The sequence below is a fragment of the Rana temporaria genome, chromosome 4 (genome assembly GCF_905171775.1).
Source record: "Rana temporaria chromosome 4, aRanTem1.1, whole genome shotgun sequence".
NCBI classification, from domain to species: domain Eukaryota; kingdom Metazoa; phylum Chordata; class Amphibia; order Anura; family Ranidae; genus Rana; species Rana temporaria.
Genome location: NC_053492.1, coordinates 229,471,127 through 229,491,163, shown reverse-complemented (window position 1 = coordinate 229,491,163; position 20,037 = coordinate 229,471,127). Strand labels below are relative to the sequence as shown.

Sequence of the window (20,037 nt, the reverse complement as noted above, 5' to 3'; positions counted from 1 at the left end):
CACCTTTCAAAAGAATGTGTCCCCACATTGAATAAGCCGACAACTTATGATATCTCAAGACATCCTGCAACCATGAATTATTATTAATGTCCCCTGTCCTGTAATTTAGGATATAATTTCTCAGTCACCCTATGGCCCTATCGGACATAAGGTGACCCTAGAGATAAGACTCCTTGGTGACGCCGGTACAGGAGTACCCCTCATCCTTACAAAGTCTCTGTTTGTCCCGGGTCATTTTGTTACAATAGCATTTTTATTATTAGATATTTTTTACTGGTGATGGTGGTGATCTGCGGGACTGCGACATTGTGGGGGACAGATCGCACATTTTGACATGTTTTTGGGACGATTGACATTTTACAGCGATCAGTGCTATAAAAATGCACTGATTACTGTAAAAATTACACTGGCGCTATTGTATTATGCCAGTGGGGAGCCTTTCCCACCTACAGAATACAATGATCACTGATGGCTGCTGTAGCCACCAATTGATGTATTCACTTCAGTACAACTGTCCATAAACAGATCAAAACTATTCTGGTTCCTTCTGAATTTGGCAAATTTCAAACTGTCTTTAGCCAGATTAAGTATACTGGATTTTTGCACAGAGATTCACATCTTTTATCTAAGGATTGCTAGAGAGCTGTGATAAGAGAGAGAACAATAGTGCTTACACCTGTCTCTATGCACAGGTATTGATAGATAGGATTGCAAGAAGAAAGACATGGTTTACTGGAAAGCTGGCCATAGATGGGTACAATTTGGGAATATTTCGAGTTAAAATTCTTAGGAAAAGCAGTTCTAAGAAACTTTGTTTGTTTTTCTAATCATTAGAGGGGTCAAATTGACATTGATTTTTGAATGCAGTGACAAGAAAATTCGAAGGAGCAGGATGGAAACATTTTCTCGACGAACAAATTTCTAAGGCCTTGTACAAACGATAGGATAGCCAGAGGACAACGGTACACACCATCAGTTAAAAAAACGATCGTGTCAGAACGCGGTGACGTAAAACACAACGACGTGCTGAAAAAAATGAAGTTCAATGCTTCCAAGCATGCGTCGAGTTGATTCTGAGCATGCGCGGGTTTTTAACCGATGCTTTTGCATACTAACGATCGGTTTTGACCTATCGGTTAGGCCGTGTACACACCAGCAAACATGTACGATGAAACCGGTCCGCCGGACCGTTTTCACCGTACATGTCTGCACGATGGCTGTACTAACCATCGTACAGAAATCCGCGCGTAAACAATACGCGAGGCGTGTCCGCGGTGTGCCAGTTAAATGCTTCCACGCATGCGTCGAAGTCATTCGACGCATGCGAGGGATGGCGGGCGCTCGGACATGTACGGTAGGTCTGTACAGACGACCGAACATGTCCGAGCGGGCAGGATTCCAGCGGACTGTTTTAAAACAAGTCCAGAAATATTTGTCCGCTGGGAAAAGACCCGGCGGGCAAATGTTTGCTGGAATCCTGCACGCTCGGGCCTACACACGACCGAACATGTCTGCTGAAACTGGCCCGCAGACCAGTTTCAGCAGACAGGTTTGGTCGTCTGTACACGGCCTTAGGCGTCCATTGGTTCAATTTTAAGTTCTCATTTTTTTGACCGAAGGTTAAATAACCTATGGGGCCCGGCCTACACACGATCGGATTGGACTGGTGAAAACGGTCCTTCAGACCGTTCTCCTCTGGCGTTCCTACAAGCCTTACAGTCTATGGCCCAGATTCTCAAAAGAGATACGACGGTGCATCTCCAGATACACCGTCGTATCTCTGCGTAGGCCGTCGTATCTATGCGACTGATTCTTAGAATCAGTTACGCATAGATATTCATTAGATCCGACAGGCGTAAGTCTCTAAACTTCAATTATTTTTTTGCCCGCTAGGTGGCGCTTCCGTCGATTTCCGCGTCGAGTATACAAATTAGCTAGATACGCGAATTCCCGAACGTATGCGCGGCCGACGCAGTAAAAGTTACGACGTTTACGTTAGGCTTTTCCCGGCGTAAAGTTGCCCCTGGGTCTATGAGGTGCAGCCAATGTTAAGTATGGCCGTCGTTCCCGCGTCAAAAATGTAAAAGTTTACGTTGTTTGCGTAAGTCGTCCTGCCCATGCACACTGGGATATTTTAGGGATGGCGCATGCGCAGTTTGTTTGGCGCGGAGATGCGCTTCATTTAAATGAAACACGCCCCCTACCCGCCAAATTTGAATTCCGCCGGGTGATTTACGCTACGCCGCCGCAACTTTACAGGCAAGTGCTTTGTGAATAAAGCACTTGCCTGAAAAACTTGCGACGGCGTAACGTAAATGAGATACGTTACGCCTGCACTATTTTGCGCCCATCTACGTGAATCTGGGCCTATGTTGTTTTAGTTTGGTAAAGTACATTCAAATATTAGAAGCAGACAAACTCTTTTAAATGACATTTGGCTGTTCTGAGAATTTTTGTACAGATTTTCCTAAGAACTTTCATTTAAAATTCTAGCCATCTATGGTCAGCTTTGGTGCCAAGCTTCTGTTTACCATTAGACAAATGAAAAAACAACAAAGCCCAAAACAGTTTCTTTGTCTATTATTAAGTTTTACAATTATTTGCAATGTGTGATTTGGTCACTTACCTCTTTGAAATATTCCTTCTCCTTCAAGTACAGTAATATTATCTTTTTGAATTTCAGCTTCAACTTTTACTAAAGGTGGGCAATCGTCTAATATATCAATTCCTATAATAAAATTTGATCCAGGACGGATATCTAAAGGAGTGGAAAGCAGGTATGTTGGCCTAATAAAGGAAAAAAATGTGTCAACTGGGATTGAGTCAGCATAACATGTAAATTGTACATTTATTGCAGCCAACAAAACTATATCACAGACTAAAGAAAAACCAACATACATAATACAGTACAAGAATTCTGTGTATCTGCAGGCCAATTTGAATCATGATGACTTGGAAAAAATGCAGATATCAGGTAAAGGGCTGTGTACTAAAGATTGGCCAGACAAAAAGAATGTTATGTCTTCTAATACTTTGGAACACTTGAGCTATATCAATAAGTCCTAGAAACACTTTTCTGGAGTTATGGTCCTTTAAAATGGCCTGCACCAGATTAAAACATCCCTGCTGCCCATTGCAGGAGCTTTACCAACACATGCTGCAAATTCAGGTAGTTCTTAATAACACAGTTTTACAAATTTAAGGTACTATTGCGCCAAATTCAGATATAACAACCTCCATGTCATAGATAACAAAACTGAAGGTAATTAGGACCAACTCTAACTTGCCATACATAGACAGTTAGAGTGCCAGCCTATCTATGTTGTGTAGCAGGAGGCATATTTGCTGCCTTTATCTCCCCACTTGTCATTGGTATAATTAAGTGCGCCTGCAGTTTTACAACCAACAGCCTCCTAGCAACCAGTGGCACTAACTGTGGGAAGAGCATAATAGAAAAGCTGAGACACTAGTTCCCCATAAGGCACACTCTCTTCTTGTAAATCACAGGCTGCAGTAGGCAGATACTATAGCCAAAAGCAGACTATTGACTATGGATCTCCCCACTGACTGTTGTCAAGAGCACTTGGTAGAGCAGACCCGATGGGGAACTAGTGTCTGTGAATCCCTATCGGGCTCTGCCCAACCCAGCATTCATGTTCCTTGGCGCTGTGCTTGTCTAAATTAAAGAACGTTAGTCCCCCTTTGAGTGGCTATGCACATCACACCAGAGGGACAGGGCACTGGGGGCAGACCAGAGGGACAGGGCACTAGAACTGTGTCTTTTCCCCATTCTCTTGCTGTCTCCTCTGCAACTCCCATCCATCCTCTCTCTCTCTCCCATTCATCTCATCATCAGGAGCCTGTGTGTGCGGCTCCACGCTTGCATGCCACCACTTCCCCCTTTTATTCAGGCTGGCAGAGAGGAGAGGAGCTGCAGCACAGCGGGAGGGAGTACAATCCAGCGCTGAGATCCACACAACTGCACAGCCATTGACACCATAGCACAGCGCACACTGACAGCGCACAGCACACATTGACACCAGTCTGTTCACAGTGCTCAGGCCAAACTATTGGACACTTACATAGAGCACAAGGAGAAGAAAACTGCACAAACTAGAAGGCTGCCACTCTCATGTCAGGGCAACTTTCAGTGAGCGCTGCACCGGAGTGGTAATTTTTGCAATCCTCCACCTCACTCATTACTTACTGCTCTTCAGCTACATTGGTCTGGGCCCGGGGGAGGGGAGAAGGCTCAGAGATGTCATACTGTTAGGTCCCATGGCTTAATGAGAATTGTAAGGAGAGCACCTGTGTACTGCTCTGCCTGTGCGCGGCTCACCAGACTACTTTTCCCGAGCATGCACCATTCCTCTTCGACCGCCAATCTCATTGGGACTCTAAGTGTAGGCACAGATTGGAGGGAGATTGGTCATGCAGCCCTGTCATCACTCGCCCCCAGCTTAAATCCACTCACCAAATGCTAGTAGGCGAGTGGAAATTTTGAGGGCTGAATATATATATATATATATTACATGTCTTTGGTGCATCAAACGTAGCCACTGTGCCCATCAAATGCAGCCACTGTACACATAAATTGCCAGCACTGTGCCATCAAATGCAGCTACTGTACCCATCAATTGCTGCCAGTGTGCCCATCAGTTTCTGACACTGTGCCCATTAATTTCTGACACTGTGCCCATCAAAATGCCATACACCACACCAATTTCATAATCACCACACCAGCACCCTGATCACTGTCATTCCAGCATCTTGATCACCGCTATAAACTGTACCAACATCCTGATCACCGTTATGCACCATACCAACATCCTGATCACCACCATACCCCATATCTATACCCCACACCAGTGCCATGATCAATGCCATATCATCATCCTGATCACTGCCATTCCCCATATTAGCATCCTAATCATCACCATAATCCATACCAGCATCCTGATCAATTGAAATTCTTAACGTGTATATATACACACACAGACGCACGCGTGTTTGACCTTTGGTTTGAGGTGCACACCCTAATGCAATAGGCTGCGCACGCCTATTGCTGTACATGAACACAGGGGTGTGCTGTGTTAGTTGGTCTGGAGGACCAAGGAAGAAAGCCTGAGCAGCGGTGCTGCTAGAGAGAGCCAGGAGGCAGAATATTTAATTTTGTGTTGATGGTGGAAAACCCTGCGAAAAATGCTGTTCGTTGGGTTAGACTTTTTTCTCTGTTTTTATTAAAAATGGGCCAACAAGCCCTAAAACATCATATGTTTTAGGGCTTGGTGGGAATGAATTTGGCAGCTATTCCAGCACAGTCCCACTGCAGGACAAAGCAAAATGTCTCCCATGTGCCTGGTTCACACTATGCATTGCAGTGTGGGCAGTGTGCGCTAATAAAAAGTACTTTTTTCAGAGCAGTACAATGTGAGGCAATCCACTGGTTCACACCTTGAGCATGGAATGTTACTGTGTGGCATTTTAGTAAAAATCATAAAAAAAATTAAAATAAATAAATAGTGTGATAGCTGGCCCCACTCAGATCTACCGGCAGAGATCTCTTCTACATCTCTGTGCCCAAGAAGATCTGGAGTGGTGGTCGGGTTTTCTCCCACCAGGTTGCCGTATTATGGAATGGCCTCCATGTCGAGCTCCAGGAGGCCCCTACTATCCCGGTCTTCCGCGGGTTACTGAAGGCTTAGCTTTTCACGCAAACCTTTCCTGCGTAGTGTAACAGCTCTGGTGAACGGAGTGAACCACAACTGCAGTTAGCAAGGATTTCAATGCACTTCTTTATGTGAGAATTCAGTATTGGACGCCAGGCGTCACTCCACGCAAACAGGAGTTTGGGGGTTCTCTACATCATCTCTCTCTCACATAAAGAAAGGCGTTGAGCTACTAAGGTTGGACGCATTACAACATGCGACCAGAGCTTAGCTTTTAAAATTATAGCATACAATTGAATATTCCAATGCACTTCGATATGCAAGTGATTATAAGTACGGGACCCCAGGCATCACTCCACGCAAACAGGAGTTTGGGTGTTCTCTACATCATATCACTTAAACATATAGAAATGCATTAGGCCACTAAGGGAGTTGGTATGAAAATACCATCAACACTTAGCATAGAAAAGTTAGAGCGAACATGTTCAGCAAGTTAGGGCAAGGCCCATAAACAAATAACACTTATGTCAAGCACGTAGTAAATAGGAGTTGTAAGGACAACTAATAGTTGCATATGAGAGGCAAATATAGCTCAGGTCATTTGAGAGTAGATGTCCCTTTAAGATATTCCTTAGCAAACAGTCATAGGCACAACAGTCTATCCCAAGTAGTATGTTAATAGCTACAAGCCAAAATAACAGCAATTGTTTTAGGTGGAATACAGTAGGTGAACTCGATATTGTGTCAATCTCGCTCCCTTTCTCGGCGAGATTGACCACCTACGAGCCCCATCGCGGGAGCCAGCGCCGAGCTGGCTTGCCGCGATGGAGACAGAGCCGTCATAGAAGCGACGGGAGATCCGACTTGGATTCCCGCCAATTCTACACGTGTGCGGCGTTTGTTATGAATCCTGAGGGGGAAGTCCCCGCCGGATTTTAAATAAAAATCCGGCATGGGTTCCCCCCTCAGGAGCATACCGGGCCCTTAGGTCTGTTATGGGTTGTAAGGAGAGCCCCCCTACGCCGAAAAAAACGGCGTAGGGGGTCCCCCTACAATCCATACCAGACCCGTATCCAAAGCACGCTATCCGGCCGGCCAGGAAGGAAGTGGGGACGAGCGAGCGCCCCCCCCTCCTGAGCCGTACCAGGCTGCATGCCCTCAACATGGGGGGGTTGGGTGCTCTGGGGCAGGGGGGCGCACTGCGGCCCCCCCACCTCAGAGCACCCTGTCCCCATGTTGATGAGGACAGGGCCCCTTCCCGACAACCCTGGCCGTTGGTTGTCGGGGTATGCGGGCGGGAGGCTTATCGGAATCTGGGAGCCCCATTTAATAAGGGGGCCCCCAGATACCGGCCCCCCACCCTAAGTGAATGGATATGGGGTACATCGTACCCCTACCCATTCACCTGGAGGAAAAATGTCAAAGTTAATAAACACACCACACAAGGGTTTTTAAAATAATTTATTTTTCAGCTCCGGAGGCCCCCCCTGTCTTCTTTATTAGCTCTGTTTACCAGGGGGGGCTTCTTCTGTGACGTCTTCGGGTGGGTGGGGGCCGCCGTCTGGTTCTCTTCCACCGCCGGGGGGGGTCGCTTTTAAAAAAGCCCCCACCCCCCAGCGGGTTTCCTCCGGCGTCTTCGGCGGGGGGGCTTCTTCTTCCGCTATCCCGACGGGTCTTCTCCGCTATCCGGGGGGTCTTCTCAACTCTCCGGGGGTCTCCTTCTATGTTCGCCGCTCTCCGCTGTTGACTCGGCGCACCCCGGTTCTTCCTCCAGCTGTCCGGTGCCTTCTCCTTCAGCGCTGAACGTCTATCTTCTTCTTCCGTGCTGTGAAGTATTCTTCTTCTTCCGGGCTGTGACGTCATCTTCTTCACTTCTCCAGATGTTGACACGCCGGCTCTTCTCACTGAAATGACGGATGCGCGCCTTGCATCGGACCTATATAGGCCTCACAGTCCCATCATGCTCTGTACCTACCCATGTGATACCTACCACATACCTACCACGCTCGCTCGTCCCCACTCCCTTCCTGGCCGGCCGGATAGCGTGCTTTGGATACGGGTCTGGTATGGATTGTAGGGGGACCCCCTACGCCGTTTTTTTCGGCGTAGGGGGGCTCTCCTTACAACCCATAACAGACCTAAGGGCCCGGTATGCTCCTGGGGGGGGGACCCATGCCGGATTTTTATTTAAAATCCGGCGGGGACTTCCCCCTCAGGATTCATAACAAACGCCGCACACGTGTAGAATTGGCGGGAATCCAAGTCGGATCTCCCGTCGCTTCTATGACGCGCTTGCTGGGATGTGCTGTCACTATCCCAGTGAGTGCGAGATCTCGGCACCACGTCGCCGAGAATCAGCGCGATGCTGTCGTGCTAAAAACACAATATCACAAACACCTACTGTATATGCAGCAGATCTTTCTATAGTACTACAAGTAAAACAATTGCTACTTATCCATTTGCAGGACTTCAGTGTAGCAACAAGGGATTCCGTAGTGTAGGGTGTCAGCAGGGAAGTCTCTAAGGTTGTCCCCGGCAATGGCAGTCTGTTGCAGTTAACCTAGCAGCATTAATGCAGGAGTTGCAGGCTGGTCAGATTTGCAGCATGGGGAGCGATGGCACCATTGGTTGTAGCGTGGCCGAGCTACTGCTGACAATAATAGCATGGTGTGCAGTCTGCACACCGCTCTGTTTATAGGATAGAGGCAGGTGCAGTGCATAAGCACTGATTCAAAGAAAATAAAATGCGCTGCACTTCCGCGTTCCACAGTGGAACGCACGCGGCGCCGGGCGATAACGTCGTCGCCGTATGCATTCCACGCCGGAACACATTATGACGGCGCGAGGAGCACCTGTTACACGTAGATCTCTCTTCCACCCTTTCTGCCGCTCTGTGCTGCTTTTGGTTCCCAGGTCCTCTTTTCCCAGGAACTCTGCTAAGCGTGTTGGGACCCTTCAGGGTAAGACCGCGCTATATTAAGATACCTCTCAACTCAACTCATGTCATGTGCAATGATCAGTGCATTGTAACTAAGTGGCTGGTGTGAATTAGCCCCTAAAAGTGCAACATAAAGTTTTTCTTATAATTTCTTGTTACAGTATATCTACTTTATTTAAATGTAAGCCATGGTAGCCATTGATTACTTGTATACATGTGAGCCCAAAGTGGATGAATGGGTTTGACGTGGCATAATGAACATTAATGGTTTGTTTCACCTGCACCTGATTAAGAGCAGGAATGCCCAAAACGGTTGTTATACTAGATAGATAGATAGATAGATAGATAGATAGATAGATAGATAGATAGATAGATAGATAGATAGATAGATAGATAGATAGATAGATAGATAGATAGATAGATAGATAGATAGATAGATAGATAGATATGCAGATTTTGTGTTTGTAATGCTTATGACTTATGTATTAATTGTGTGATTTTATTAGCCATGAAAAGTTTTAAATATATATTCACCTGCAATATATCATATGACCGCTAGATGTCTCTACTAGCAAAATTCATTGTACTGTAAATGATATCTTAAAAATTGTAAAATATTTTATGTGATTGAACACAAAGAGCGTGCTGAAAATTTTAGTGCCCATGATACAGATAAAGTTAAAGTGATGAAACACATAGGGCAGAACTACATACCTCCCAACCAGGGCCATCTTTAATTTCGATTGTGCCCTGGGCAAACATTTTCTTGGCCCCCCTCCCCCCCCCCTCCATTCTGAGACAAAAAAATAGCAGATAGATGAAAAATCTGTTTTACTGCAGCAGATCACGTAGCAATTGCAATTGGTTGCCAGAGGTTACAGCCTATCCTTACAACTCACTGGCTGGTTGCTAGAGGTTACAACATATAATTTATGCTTGCCGATTGGTGGCTAGAGGTTACTGCAAATTATTAGTGCTCACTGATTGGTTGCTATAGGTTAATCCACATCATTACCACTCACTGAGCAGTGGAGCAATCCCAAATAATTGAGCAAGTAAAGCGGCACATTAATACACATACTACAGGAGAGGGTCAGAGAGTGCAGACATACTGCACGAGATTACCAGAGACTGCGGACATACTGCACAAGATTACCAGAGACTGCAGACATACTGGAGTCTGCATGAGATTACCAGAGACTGTGACATACTGCACGAGATTACCAGAGACTGCGGACATACTGCACAAGATTACCAGAGACTGCAGACATACTGGAGTCTGCATGAGATTACCAGAGACTGTGACATACTGCACGAGATTACCAGAGACTGCGGACATACTGCACAAAATTACCAGAGACTGCGGACATACTACACAAGATTACTAGAGACTGCAGACATACTGCAGGAGATTACCAGAGACTGCAGACATACTGCAGGAGATTACCAGAGACTGCAGACATACTGCACGAGATTACCAGAGACTGCGGACACACTGGAGTCTGCATGAGATTACCAGAGCCTGTGACATACTGCACAAGATTACCAGAGACTGCAGACATACTGCATGAGATTACTAGAGACTGCAGACATACTGCACGAGATTACCAGAGACTGCGGACATACTGCACGAGATTACCAGAGACTGTGGCATACTGCAGGAGATTACCAGAGACTGCAGACATACTGCACGAGATTACCAGAGACTGCGGACACACTGGAGTCTGCATGAGATTACCAGAGCCTGTGACATACTGCACGAGATTACCAGAGACTGCAGACATACTGCATGAGATTACTAGAGACTGTGACATACTGCATGAGATTACCAGAGACTGTGACATACTGCACGAGATTACCAGAGACTGTGACATACTGCAGGAGATTACCAGAGACTGTGACATACTGAATGAAGTTACCAGAGACTGTGACATACTGCATGCGATTACCGTGAACTGCATGAGATTATCGTGAACTGCATGAGATTACCGTGAATTGGGGCCCAGATGATAGTTTTGCAGAGTGCACAGAGGACACAGGAGACTGTATTTTCGCTCTAGCCAGCAGAGAGGGGGCGGGATCGGGAACTCCACTCGGAACAGAGCGGCTGTAGTTAGAGCCAGTGATCGGAGTGGGCGCGTCAGTGGAGCTCCCGCCCCCAGACCTCTGCATTCCCCAGCCAGTATAGAGGGGGCGGGGCCGGGAGCTCCACTGACGCGCCCACTCCGATCACTGGCTCTAACTACAGCCACTCTGTTCTGAGCATACAGGCTACATAGGGCGGGGTCAGCGCGTCTGTGGAGCTCCCAGTCCCACCCCCTCACTGCTGGCTAGATCGGGAATACAGCCTCCCGTGTCCTCTGTGCACTCTGCAAAGTCGGCGTCGGGCCCCAATTCACGGGTAGCGCAGGGCCCCCTACAAAGATTGGGCCCAGGGCAAGTCCCCCATTTGCCCTGCGCTAAAGACAGCCCTGCTCCCAACTGTCCCTGATTTCGAGGGACTGTCCCTGATTTGGAGCAATGTCCCTCTGTCCCTCTTTCCCCCTCATTTGTCCCTCATTTTGGTATTGGTCTATATAGCTGTATATAAAATTCACTTTTCATTTTTCAAAAAGAATTTCCCAGTGCTAAACCATCCATCTGATTTCTACATTCCTGCATTTGTAAATTCCAAAAGCCAATATAAAGGAATAGTAGTGATAAAAAAAGCACTTGTGGATTTAACCAATCTTGTTTTTTGTACAATTCTCCTTTAAGGAGGTGTGGCAAGGGGGTGTGTCTTATGCCGGCATACTTTTGCTGATAGGTGTCCCTCATTCCCATCTCAGAAAGTTGGGAGGTATGGAACTAATACATGTCATTACGTTTCATCTTTGGTAGTGCTGGGACAAGGTCATCCAGTGCCAAGGGAGAAGATGACAAACTGCTCTCCAACTTTCAGAGTTCAGGGGGTGATGGGGCCAATAAGTGGTGCATGCAGCAAAATGTATTTAAGGTTTGTGGCGTGTGCTGAAATAATACCAATAGTTGTGGGAAACTGAAGAGTTTCAAATTGATGCACAAATAATATATATCAATGCTGAAGAAGAAGAAAAAATCCATGCATCAGCCATATCACTGAAAGAGAAAATGTCCCAGCATTGGCAGGAAATGGTGATTTGTAGGGAAATGATACAATATTAAAATATTATGAATCTGACATACTGTATATTACTTCCAAAGTTCAACAACAGTGTGATCATCTATAAAAAAGACAAGCCTTCTCCACCCATTTACAAATACATGACATAAAAACTTTCCCAGATCAAGTAGAGAATGTAAAGAAAGACAGCTTCATGCAGAACTTTGTGAGGTAGTTAAAGTGGAACTAAGCTTCCCAAGTGTGTTTGTGGGCATTGAGAGAGATTGGCAATTTAAAGGGGTTGTAAAGGTAAAACATTTTTTTCCTAAATAGCTTCCTTTACCTTAGTGCAGTCCTCCTTCACTTACCTTATTCTTCCATTTTGCTTTTAAATGTCCTTTACTTCACTTATGTTAAAAAATTAAACAAAGTGTCCAAAACAACAACTCAAGTGATGTTAATCCTTTACTACATGTGACAATCAAGCTCCATGTCCACGTCAGTCTTTCCTCAGGTGAAAAGATGCCAGCTAATCACAAAGTGCTTCCCTCCACCGAACCAATTTAAAGGGGTTGTAAAGGTGAAAAAAAAAAATCCCTAAATAGCTTCCTTTACCTTAGTGCAGTCCTCCTTCACTTACCTCATCCTTCGATTTTGCTTTTTAATGTCCTTATTTCTTCTGAGAAATCCTTCACTTCCTGTTCTTCTGTCTGTAACTCCACACAGTAATGCAAGGCTTTCTCCCTGGTGTGGAGAAAGCCTCTTGAGGGGGCGAGCAGGAGTGTCAGGACACTCACTAACACACAGCTCCTTTCTCTATCTGCAAAGTAGAGAGCGTCCTGATTTGCCTGCTCGCCCCTCAAGAGGTTTTCTCCACACCAGGGAGAAAGCCTTGCAGTACTGTGTGGAGTTACAGACAGAAGAACAGGAAGTGAGGATTTCTCAGAAGAAATAAGGACATTAAAAAGCAAAATCGAAGGATGAGGTAAGTGAAGGAGGACTGCACTAAGGTAAAGGAAGCTATTTAGGGATTTTTTTTTTTCACCTTTACAACCCCTTTAAATTGGTTCGGTGGAGGGAAGCACTTTGTGATTAGCTGGCATCTTTTCACCTGAGGAAAGACTGACGTGGACATGGAGCTTGATTATCACATGTAGTAAAGGATTAACATCACTTGAGTTGTTGTTTTGGACACTTTGTTTAATTTTTTAACATAAGTGACTTTTTCTGGCAACTGTGCATTGTCTGTACTATGTTGCACATTGGCGGTTATTATTTACGAAAGGAAAATCCACTTCACGCTACAAGTGCAAACTACAAGTGCAAAGTGCACTTGAAATTGCACTGGAAGTGTACTTGGAAGTGAAGTCGCTGTAGATCCAAGGGGGACATGCAAGGAAAAGAAAAAAAACAGTGTTTTAGCCTGCTCATGATTGGATAATAAAATCAGCAGAGCTGCCCCTCATTTCAGATCTACCCCTCAGATTTACAGCGACTGCACGTCCAAGTGCACTTGAGGGGTAGATCTGAAATGAGGGGCAGCTCTGCTGATTTTATTATCCAATCATGAACAGGCTAAAACGCTGTTTTTTTTTTCTTTTCCTTGCTGCCCAATGCAAGTCTGTTGCACAAAAGCAGCACCTGCTCTTTTTGGGTAAAAAACGTAGCACAGTTTTTAAATGGTTACTGCACGATTCTGTTGCGCAACAGTTGCAGCAGAATCACACCTCATTTGGGTTGCCAGTAAGAATACAGGCACCTAAACACATTGCACATTTTTCTTTGATTTGGATTCGTGGACAGAATCACAGCGATTCTAAATTGCCTAATGTAAATGGGGCCTTGGTGCACCATTTGTTTTATGATATGATAGCATTGTAATTTTACTATTGCCCTTAGTATTTATTTGAGGTTGTAATGCTGAATTTTTACACAGACTTTTTTTTATTTTATAATATAGCTGCTGATTTTTTTTTTTTTTTTATTTAAGACAAACTAATGCTCAGAGTAAAGTTAAAGTTTAAGTTCACCTTTACAGAAAATCTATAAGGCGAACACTCTCCCCATCCCCCCCGATCCTGCTAACCCGAAGTCCAGCAATCCTCCGCACTGACAGATCATATCGCGACTGTATTAATCTGGGGATTTGATATCACCACGGTTTTCTCTTATCTTCGCCTGCAGTGACAGGATTGGCTATGCGGGTTCTAATTGGTCTGTGCCACCTATGTGACGGCACTGACCAATTCAAATGCTCCTAAATGTACCACCTGATAAAGTATGTTTTGGAGATTAAGCTGCAGGGGATTTCCAAGCCCGGACCGGTGAGGCGGCGCTTTAGGATTCCTTCCACCAGCAGTCTCTCTTCTGGAGCAATAAGATTGGCGTTGTAGCGTGGGGGGCGGTCTGGAGGCAGGCGGCCAAAAGTTCTATATGTACCCTTTATAGGGAAAACACGTACAAGGTGCTCTTCTTTTGGTACCTGACTCCAGACGTACTCCACGGGATCTACCCTTCTGCCTCTGACCGCTGCTGGCGCTGTAACCAATCCCGGGGCACTCTGTTCCACATATATTGGACCTGCCCCCTGATTGTCCCATTTTGGATTCTGACACAGGAGCTCCTGTCCCGCCTCTTTGAGGTGCCCATACCCTTCTCCCCGAAGCTGTTTCTTCTGGGCCTCTCTCAACCCCTCATAGCCAAATCCTATAAGAAACTACTTAGACATATTCTTACAGCTGCGAGGTGTTTTATAGCACTCCACTGGAAGAAGTCATTACCCCCTTCCCAAGAGGCCCTCTATGCCAGGGTCAAGGATGTAGAACTTATGGAAAAGATGACAGCCAGGATTCGGGACAGGTTGGACGACCATGACCTTGTCTGGGAGAGGTGGCATGCCAGGGAGGACCCACGCCGTGAGCCGGTAGCCAGAATACTGAGGTACATTACCATCTCCACTTTTCTAGCCTGCCCCCCCCCCCCTCTCTCTTTCCTTTTCTTGTTTTCCTTCTCTTTGATTCTCAGATATTATAGCTATTACTAAGTGTACGAATAACTATGAAACGACCATGGCGCGGTCTTATACCACTTGACTCCATTGGAATTTTTCCCGCTACTGGTGGGGGGGGGCGGCGGTGGAGAGTGGGGGTGCTGGTCCCTCCTCTTTCCTGGGCCGGCCCAGCCCCGGACTGGCACTTGCACTTATTGTTGAAATGTTGTACTCTATCCTATGTTTGCAATGCTATTATGTTTTGTATTAAACTTTTACAAATAAAAAATTGTTATTTGAAAAAAAAAGATTGGCTTTGTAGAGGTTCCCACTCTCTACAGAGGAATGGAAGTTCAGTAGTTAAGTGTATGTGTGGAGCCCATGCAAGGTGCACAGCAGGGCCTACTTCGCTATTCCCTCCTAAATGCAGAATACAGAAAAAGATGTAGATTGTCACGGGGACCTGAGAGTTAGGCCCTTTCACACAGGGGGATCCGTCCAAATGGAATCTGCTTGCTCAGCAGGAAATCTCTCCACTTATCCTCGCTGAGTAGGCGGGTGACAGGTTCTGTCCGCTTCGCTAAGAGCCAGCTCTCATATGGGGTAGTCGGAAAAAATGGACTGCATGTCCATTTCCATCTGATTGTCATCTGTTCCGAGCCGCTGGACGATTGTCGAATGTATCGCCATACAGTACGTCTGTTGCCAGGGAATTTTGTCAGATCGGATGCCAGGCGGGTGTCAGTGGACAAATGTCCACTGACATCCACCACCCCATAGAGGACAATGAGTGGCCCAATAGGTCTTCTGGTGTGAAAGGGGCCTTAACTGGAGAGCAGTTGCAGTGCAAACGCACATGGTCTACGTTCATTTCTAGAGGTCTGCCTCAAGGTCGAGTATTTCCCCACCGCAGCCTCAGCCTTGTCTCAGGACATTGATGAACAAGGCAAAGTCAAAGGTACTCTATGTGTAGCAAGTGACCTTATACAAGGTGCCTAGCGTAGTCCAGAAGAACCCACCCCAGGGTAGCTCTCTCATGTGACCCTTGCCTAGTGCCCAATGAGAAGGGAAACATGAAGGATGGGACAAACAACTACCAACTGCCTACCTATAACCCCTAACACCTTCCTATAGATTTACTATGGCTAGCAGCATAAGGATCAAAAATAGTTAATGTTGATTGAGAGAGTTTAGTTCCGCTTTAACATTTTTAAGTACATTTATGCAGGGCTTTTTTTCTCAAACAATAGGTGCTGGAACTCAACCATGACCCCCCAAAACCTCTCTCCCTACACACACCCTCCAAATCACATCAAATAGTGGGTGTGGTCAGTCAAATTTCACGAACAGTAGGAGGGTCTTAAAGGGGCATTAAATATCAGGATTGCATTACATACAGAGTGCAGAATTCAGGGGGGGGTTACACACAGACCCGGATTCAAAAAGAAGATACGCCGTCGTATCTCTGAGTCCGGCCGTCGTATCTATGCGCCTGATTCATAGAATCAGGTTACGCATAGATATCCCTAAGATCCGACAGGTGTAAGTGACTTACACCGTCGGATCTTAGGCTGCAATCTCACACTGGCCGCTAGGTGGCGCTTCCGTTTGTATACGCAAGGAATATGCAAATGAGGAGTTACGCCGATTCAGAAACGAACGACTGCCCGGCGCTTTTTTTTTACGTCGTTCGCGTTCGGCTTTTTCCGGCGTATAGTTACCCCTGCTATATGCGGCGTATCCTATGTTAAGTATGGCTGTCGTTCCCGGGTCGAATTTTTTATTTTTTTACGTCGTTTGCGTAAGTCGTTCGTGAATACGGATGGACGTAATTTACTTTCACGTCGAAACCAATGACGTCCTAGCGACGTCATTTAGAGCAATGCACGCTGGGAAATATGACGGACGGCGCATGCGCAGTTCGTTCAGCGAGGGGACGCGCCTGATTTAAATTTTACACGCCCCCTAGCCGCGGAATTTGAATTCCGCCGGGGGATTTATGATACGCTGCCGCAAGTTTACAGGCAAGTGCTTTCTGAATAAAGCACTTGCCTCAAAAACTTGCGGCGGCGTATCGTAAATCAGATGAATGTAGCCCACAGAGTGCAGAGCTGTCACTTGTAAACTCAGACATCTGTGTTTACAAGTGACTCTGGTGAGCAGATGGCACCATTGATGACTGCCTAACACTTTAAGGGCGCTTTCACACGGGGGGCAAGGGGGGGCATCGGTGATAGAGTGCCGCTAGTTTTATCGGTGCTTTACCATCATTTTAGCAGCGCTTTTCGGCTGCTAGCGGGGCACTTTTAACCCCTGCTAGCTGCCGAAGAAGGGGTTAATAGCGCCCGCAATGCTCATTTCAATGGGCAGGGGCATTTTAGGAGCGGTGTATTCACCCCAAAGATGCTGCTTGCAGGACTTTTTTTAACGTCCCACAAGGGGAACCGCTCCAGTGTGAAAGCACTCAGGTTTTCACACTGGAGTGACAGGAAAAGCGCTTTACAGGCACTTTGCAGGAGCTATTTTTAGCACTAAAATGCCTGTAAAGCGCCTCAGTGTGAAAGTAGCCTTATGATGCTTCACAGAAGTGGGCTTTCTGCTGTGGTGCTGCAAATGTGTTTGTCCTGGGTGCACACTCAATTGTAGTTATGGGTGTTATTGCATAGTTACATTAGTCCAGCTTGGACTAATGTAATTATGCAGTCACTGCTGCTACTGTAAACACCTCTGTCTTCTGGATCCTATTCCAAGCGCCTGCCCTGCTGCATAGTAACTACATGGAGTCACTTGCTTCCATGGTAATGGCATTAAAATATAAAGCTAATAATAAAAAAAATATTTTTGGACAAGTTTTACAGCATAAAGCCCATTCATAAGATGCAGGCCAGCACGTCATAGTGTTTTACGTCACCACGTTGGACACGGTCGGATTTTTGACCGATGGTGTGTAGTCAAGACTGATGAAAGTTAGCTTCAACGGATATCCAACGAAAAAATCCATCGGATTCGATTCCATCAGATATCCGATCGTGTGTACAGGGCTTTACAGTGTTCTCTTCCTAACATAGTGGAGGAAATTCTGTAATTAAAGGAAAACCAGCAGGGCATGGCCTGAGTGTTCCCCTAGGCTTTTTTTTTTTTATTATTATTACAATTTTTTAAATGATTTATATCAACCAGCAGTATTGCCATGCTAAAACCATACTCTGCCCTTTTCAAAACAATCCCTAAAATGGAAGGCTGAAGGAGATAGTTCAGTAACATCTCTGTATTTATCCACCAGTGATCGTAAAACTGGGAATTATTTCTGTCTAGTATTATTTTTGGTGGACTGGTAGACTATGCCATAGTTGCAATATTTCTGGAGTCTGCATTACATTACAATGCGAGACCACATGTAGGCACTGAATACCTCTTATAATTATTAGATTTTTAAAGACAAAATATATTTGTTATTTGTTTAAAACAAAGAGATCTGATTTCCAGGATCTACCAAAGAATTCCCTGGTAGGTTTGCGGGTTGAAAACTAGAAATGGGAAAATATTTTTTACATTGCCAAATCTACTATGACTATGCAAATGGTAGTGTCCCACTGTAAGGGGATAAGGCCCCATTCAAACTTAGTCTGGTGGGAATGTGCGTTCCCTTTTTTTGTGCGTTTTTTTTCCCCACTCGTCACACATATGCCAGCCTATTTGCTCAGGAAATGGCTTAGGCCACATTTACATTTGGGGTTTCCTGAACACATGACAAAACGCACAGAAGATGCATTTCACTGCCGAAAAGGTCCTGCAGCTCCTCCGGCTTGCTTGGGCAGCCCATGCAAATAGAAACTTGCAAAAAAACAGTGAGAGGAGACTTTATAATACAGGAACAGTATCAGTATGTTTGTAATTTAGCTATGACTCTCCTTTTTTTGTGGGTCGTCAGTTGAGTGAGTGTAGCTGAAATTGTTTGAATATATACCAGTATACCAGTAAAGCTACAGGTAAATGGTACTATAAATGATATAGGGACAGGTGCTGCTCTCTACTTGCCATTATTTCACCTTAGGTTGGCCATATACAGAGAAAATGTATTTCCTGAGAAATTTGCTCCAATCCCCCATCAACACAGACAGTGTTGATGCAGAAATCCCTCCTGTCGGCCATTGCCTTCTCCCTGCGGGGAAGGCGGGGGGAAGTCATCTCCGCCAGGTGAAAACAGTGATTACTGCCAGCATCTATAGCAGCAATAATCACAAGAGATTGATCGATCAATTTCATACATTCAGCCTGCCCATTAACATTTTGAACTGTAATACCGGCCTTAGCCTTTCTATTGCCTTTGGAGTAAAACACATTGTCGGCAGTGCAGACTGAAACCTCTTTTCCACTTCTACATCTTGTATATTTGTATTTACACTTCAAGTGTTGCTTAACAAGTGCCACATGGGGGAATGGTAAGGTCCACCCTTATGTAGTGGGGTATCACCCTTGTTGATGTGATATAAAGGACTACCATTGCTGATCGTGAAGGATCTCAGCTCCCTCCTGTGGCCGAGTTGGGTTAGAGCCACCTGTTGTTTACATTTTGTTCTGGTACCGCAGAGAATGTTGGGGGATTGAGTACAGGAGGAGAAGAGACTCCATTTGCCCTGGCCTGTAATAAACTACATTACCCAGAGAGCAGCTGTACAACCCCAAGATGCTTTGCCTTCCGTGCCGCCTGCTAGGGGAGGTAATTTAAGGGAGAGGATGTTTGGTGCGCTCTCTCGGGACCGCCTCTTCAACCCAGGAGGACACTGACAGGAGTGTCTCCACGGGGAGTAGGCCGCAGCTGAGGCCTACATATGCCCGGGCGGAGCGCCTTTGAGAAGAAGAGACGGAGCCTCTGCCAGAGTGATCGGACAAGTTTCCAGTAACCTTGCGACCTGTCTGAGAACCGGAGGCTGCTGGCTAACAGGATTGTGGCTGGAGATCATGGACGGAGTGCCACAGAATTACAAAGCCTGAATCGGTTGGGTGAGACGGGCACTTGCCCGAGAGTACTGATTGTCTTGCAGGAGGGCAGATTGTTGATATCCATCTTTGTGGTTTGACTATTCAGGAAAACTTTCAACAGTTTACTATTACCCTTTTGGATTATAAATTGCTCTTTGCACGCCAACGCATGCCAATGCACAAGTGCATGAACTATTAGCATAAAACTGTATTGAAGTTTGACCTGGGATGCCAGGTCATACTGACTAGCTATAGCTATAGTGCCCAAGGGTTATCTATTTAGTGTTGTATATTGTTGATATTCATCTCATTGCTCGTTGATCGAGTAATCGGTTCT

General features: G+C 45.8%; 1 protein-coding gene across 1 annotated transcript in view; it reads right to left on the bottom strand.

The window, feature by feature from the left end:
* Window positions 1-20,037, bottom strand: part of CD109 (CD109 molecule) — a 187,295-nt gene that overhangs the window by 155,328 nt on the left and 11,930 nt on the right. Inside the window, exon 3 of the mRNA XM_040349961.1 lies at window positions 2,627-2,787. Coding sequence (XP_040205895.1) covers window positions 2,627-2,787 — 161 coding nt within the window. The remainder of the gene's footprint in view (window positions 1-2,626; window positions 2,788-20,037) is intronic.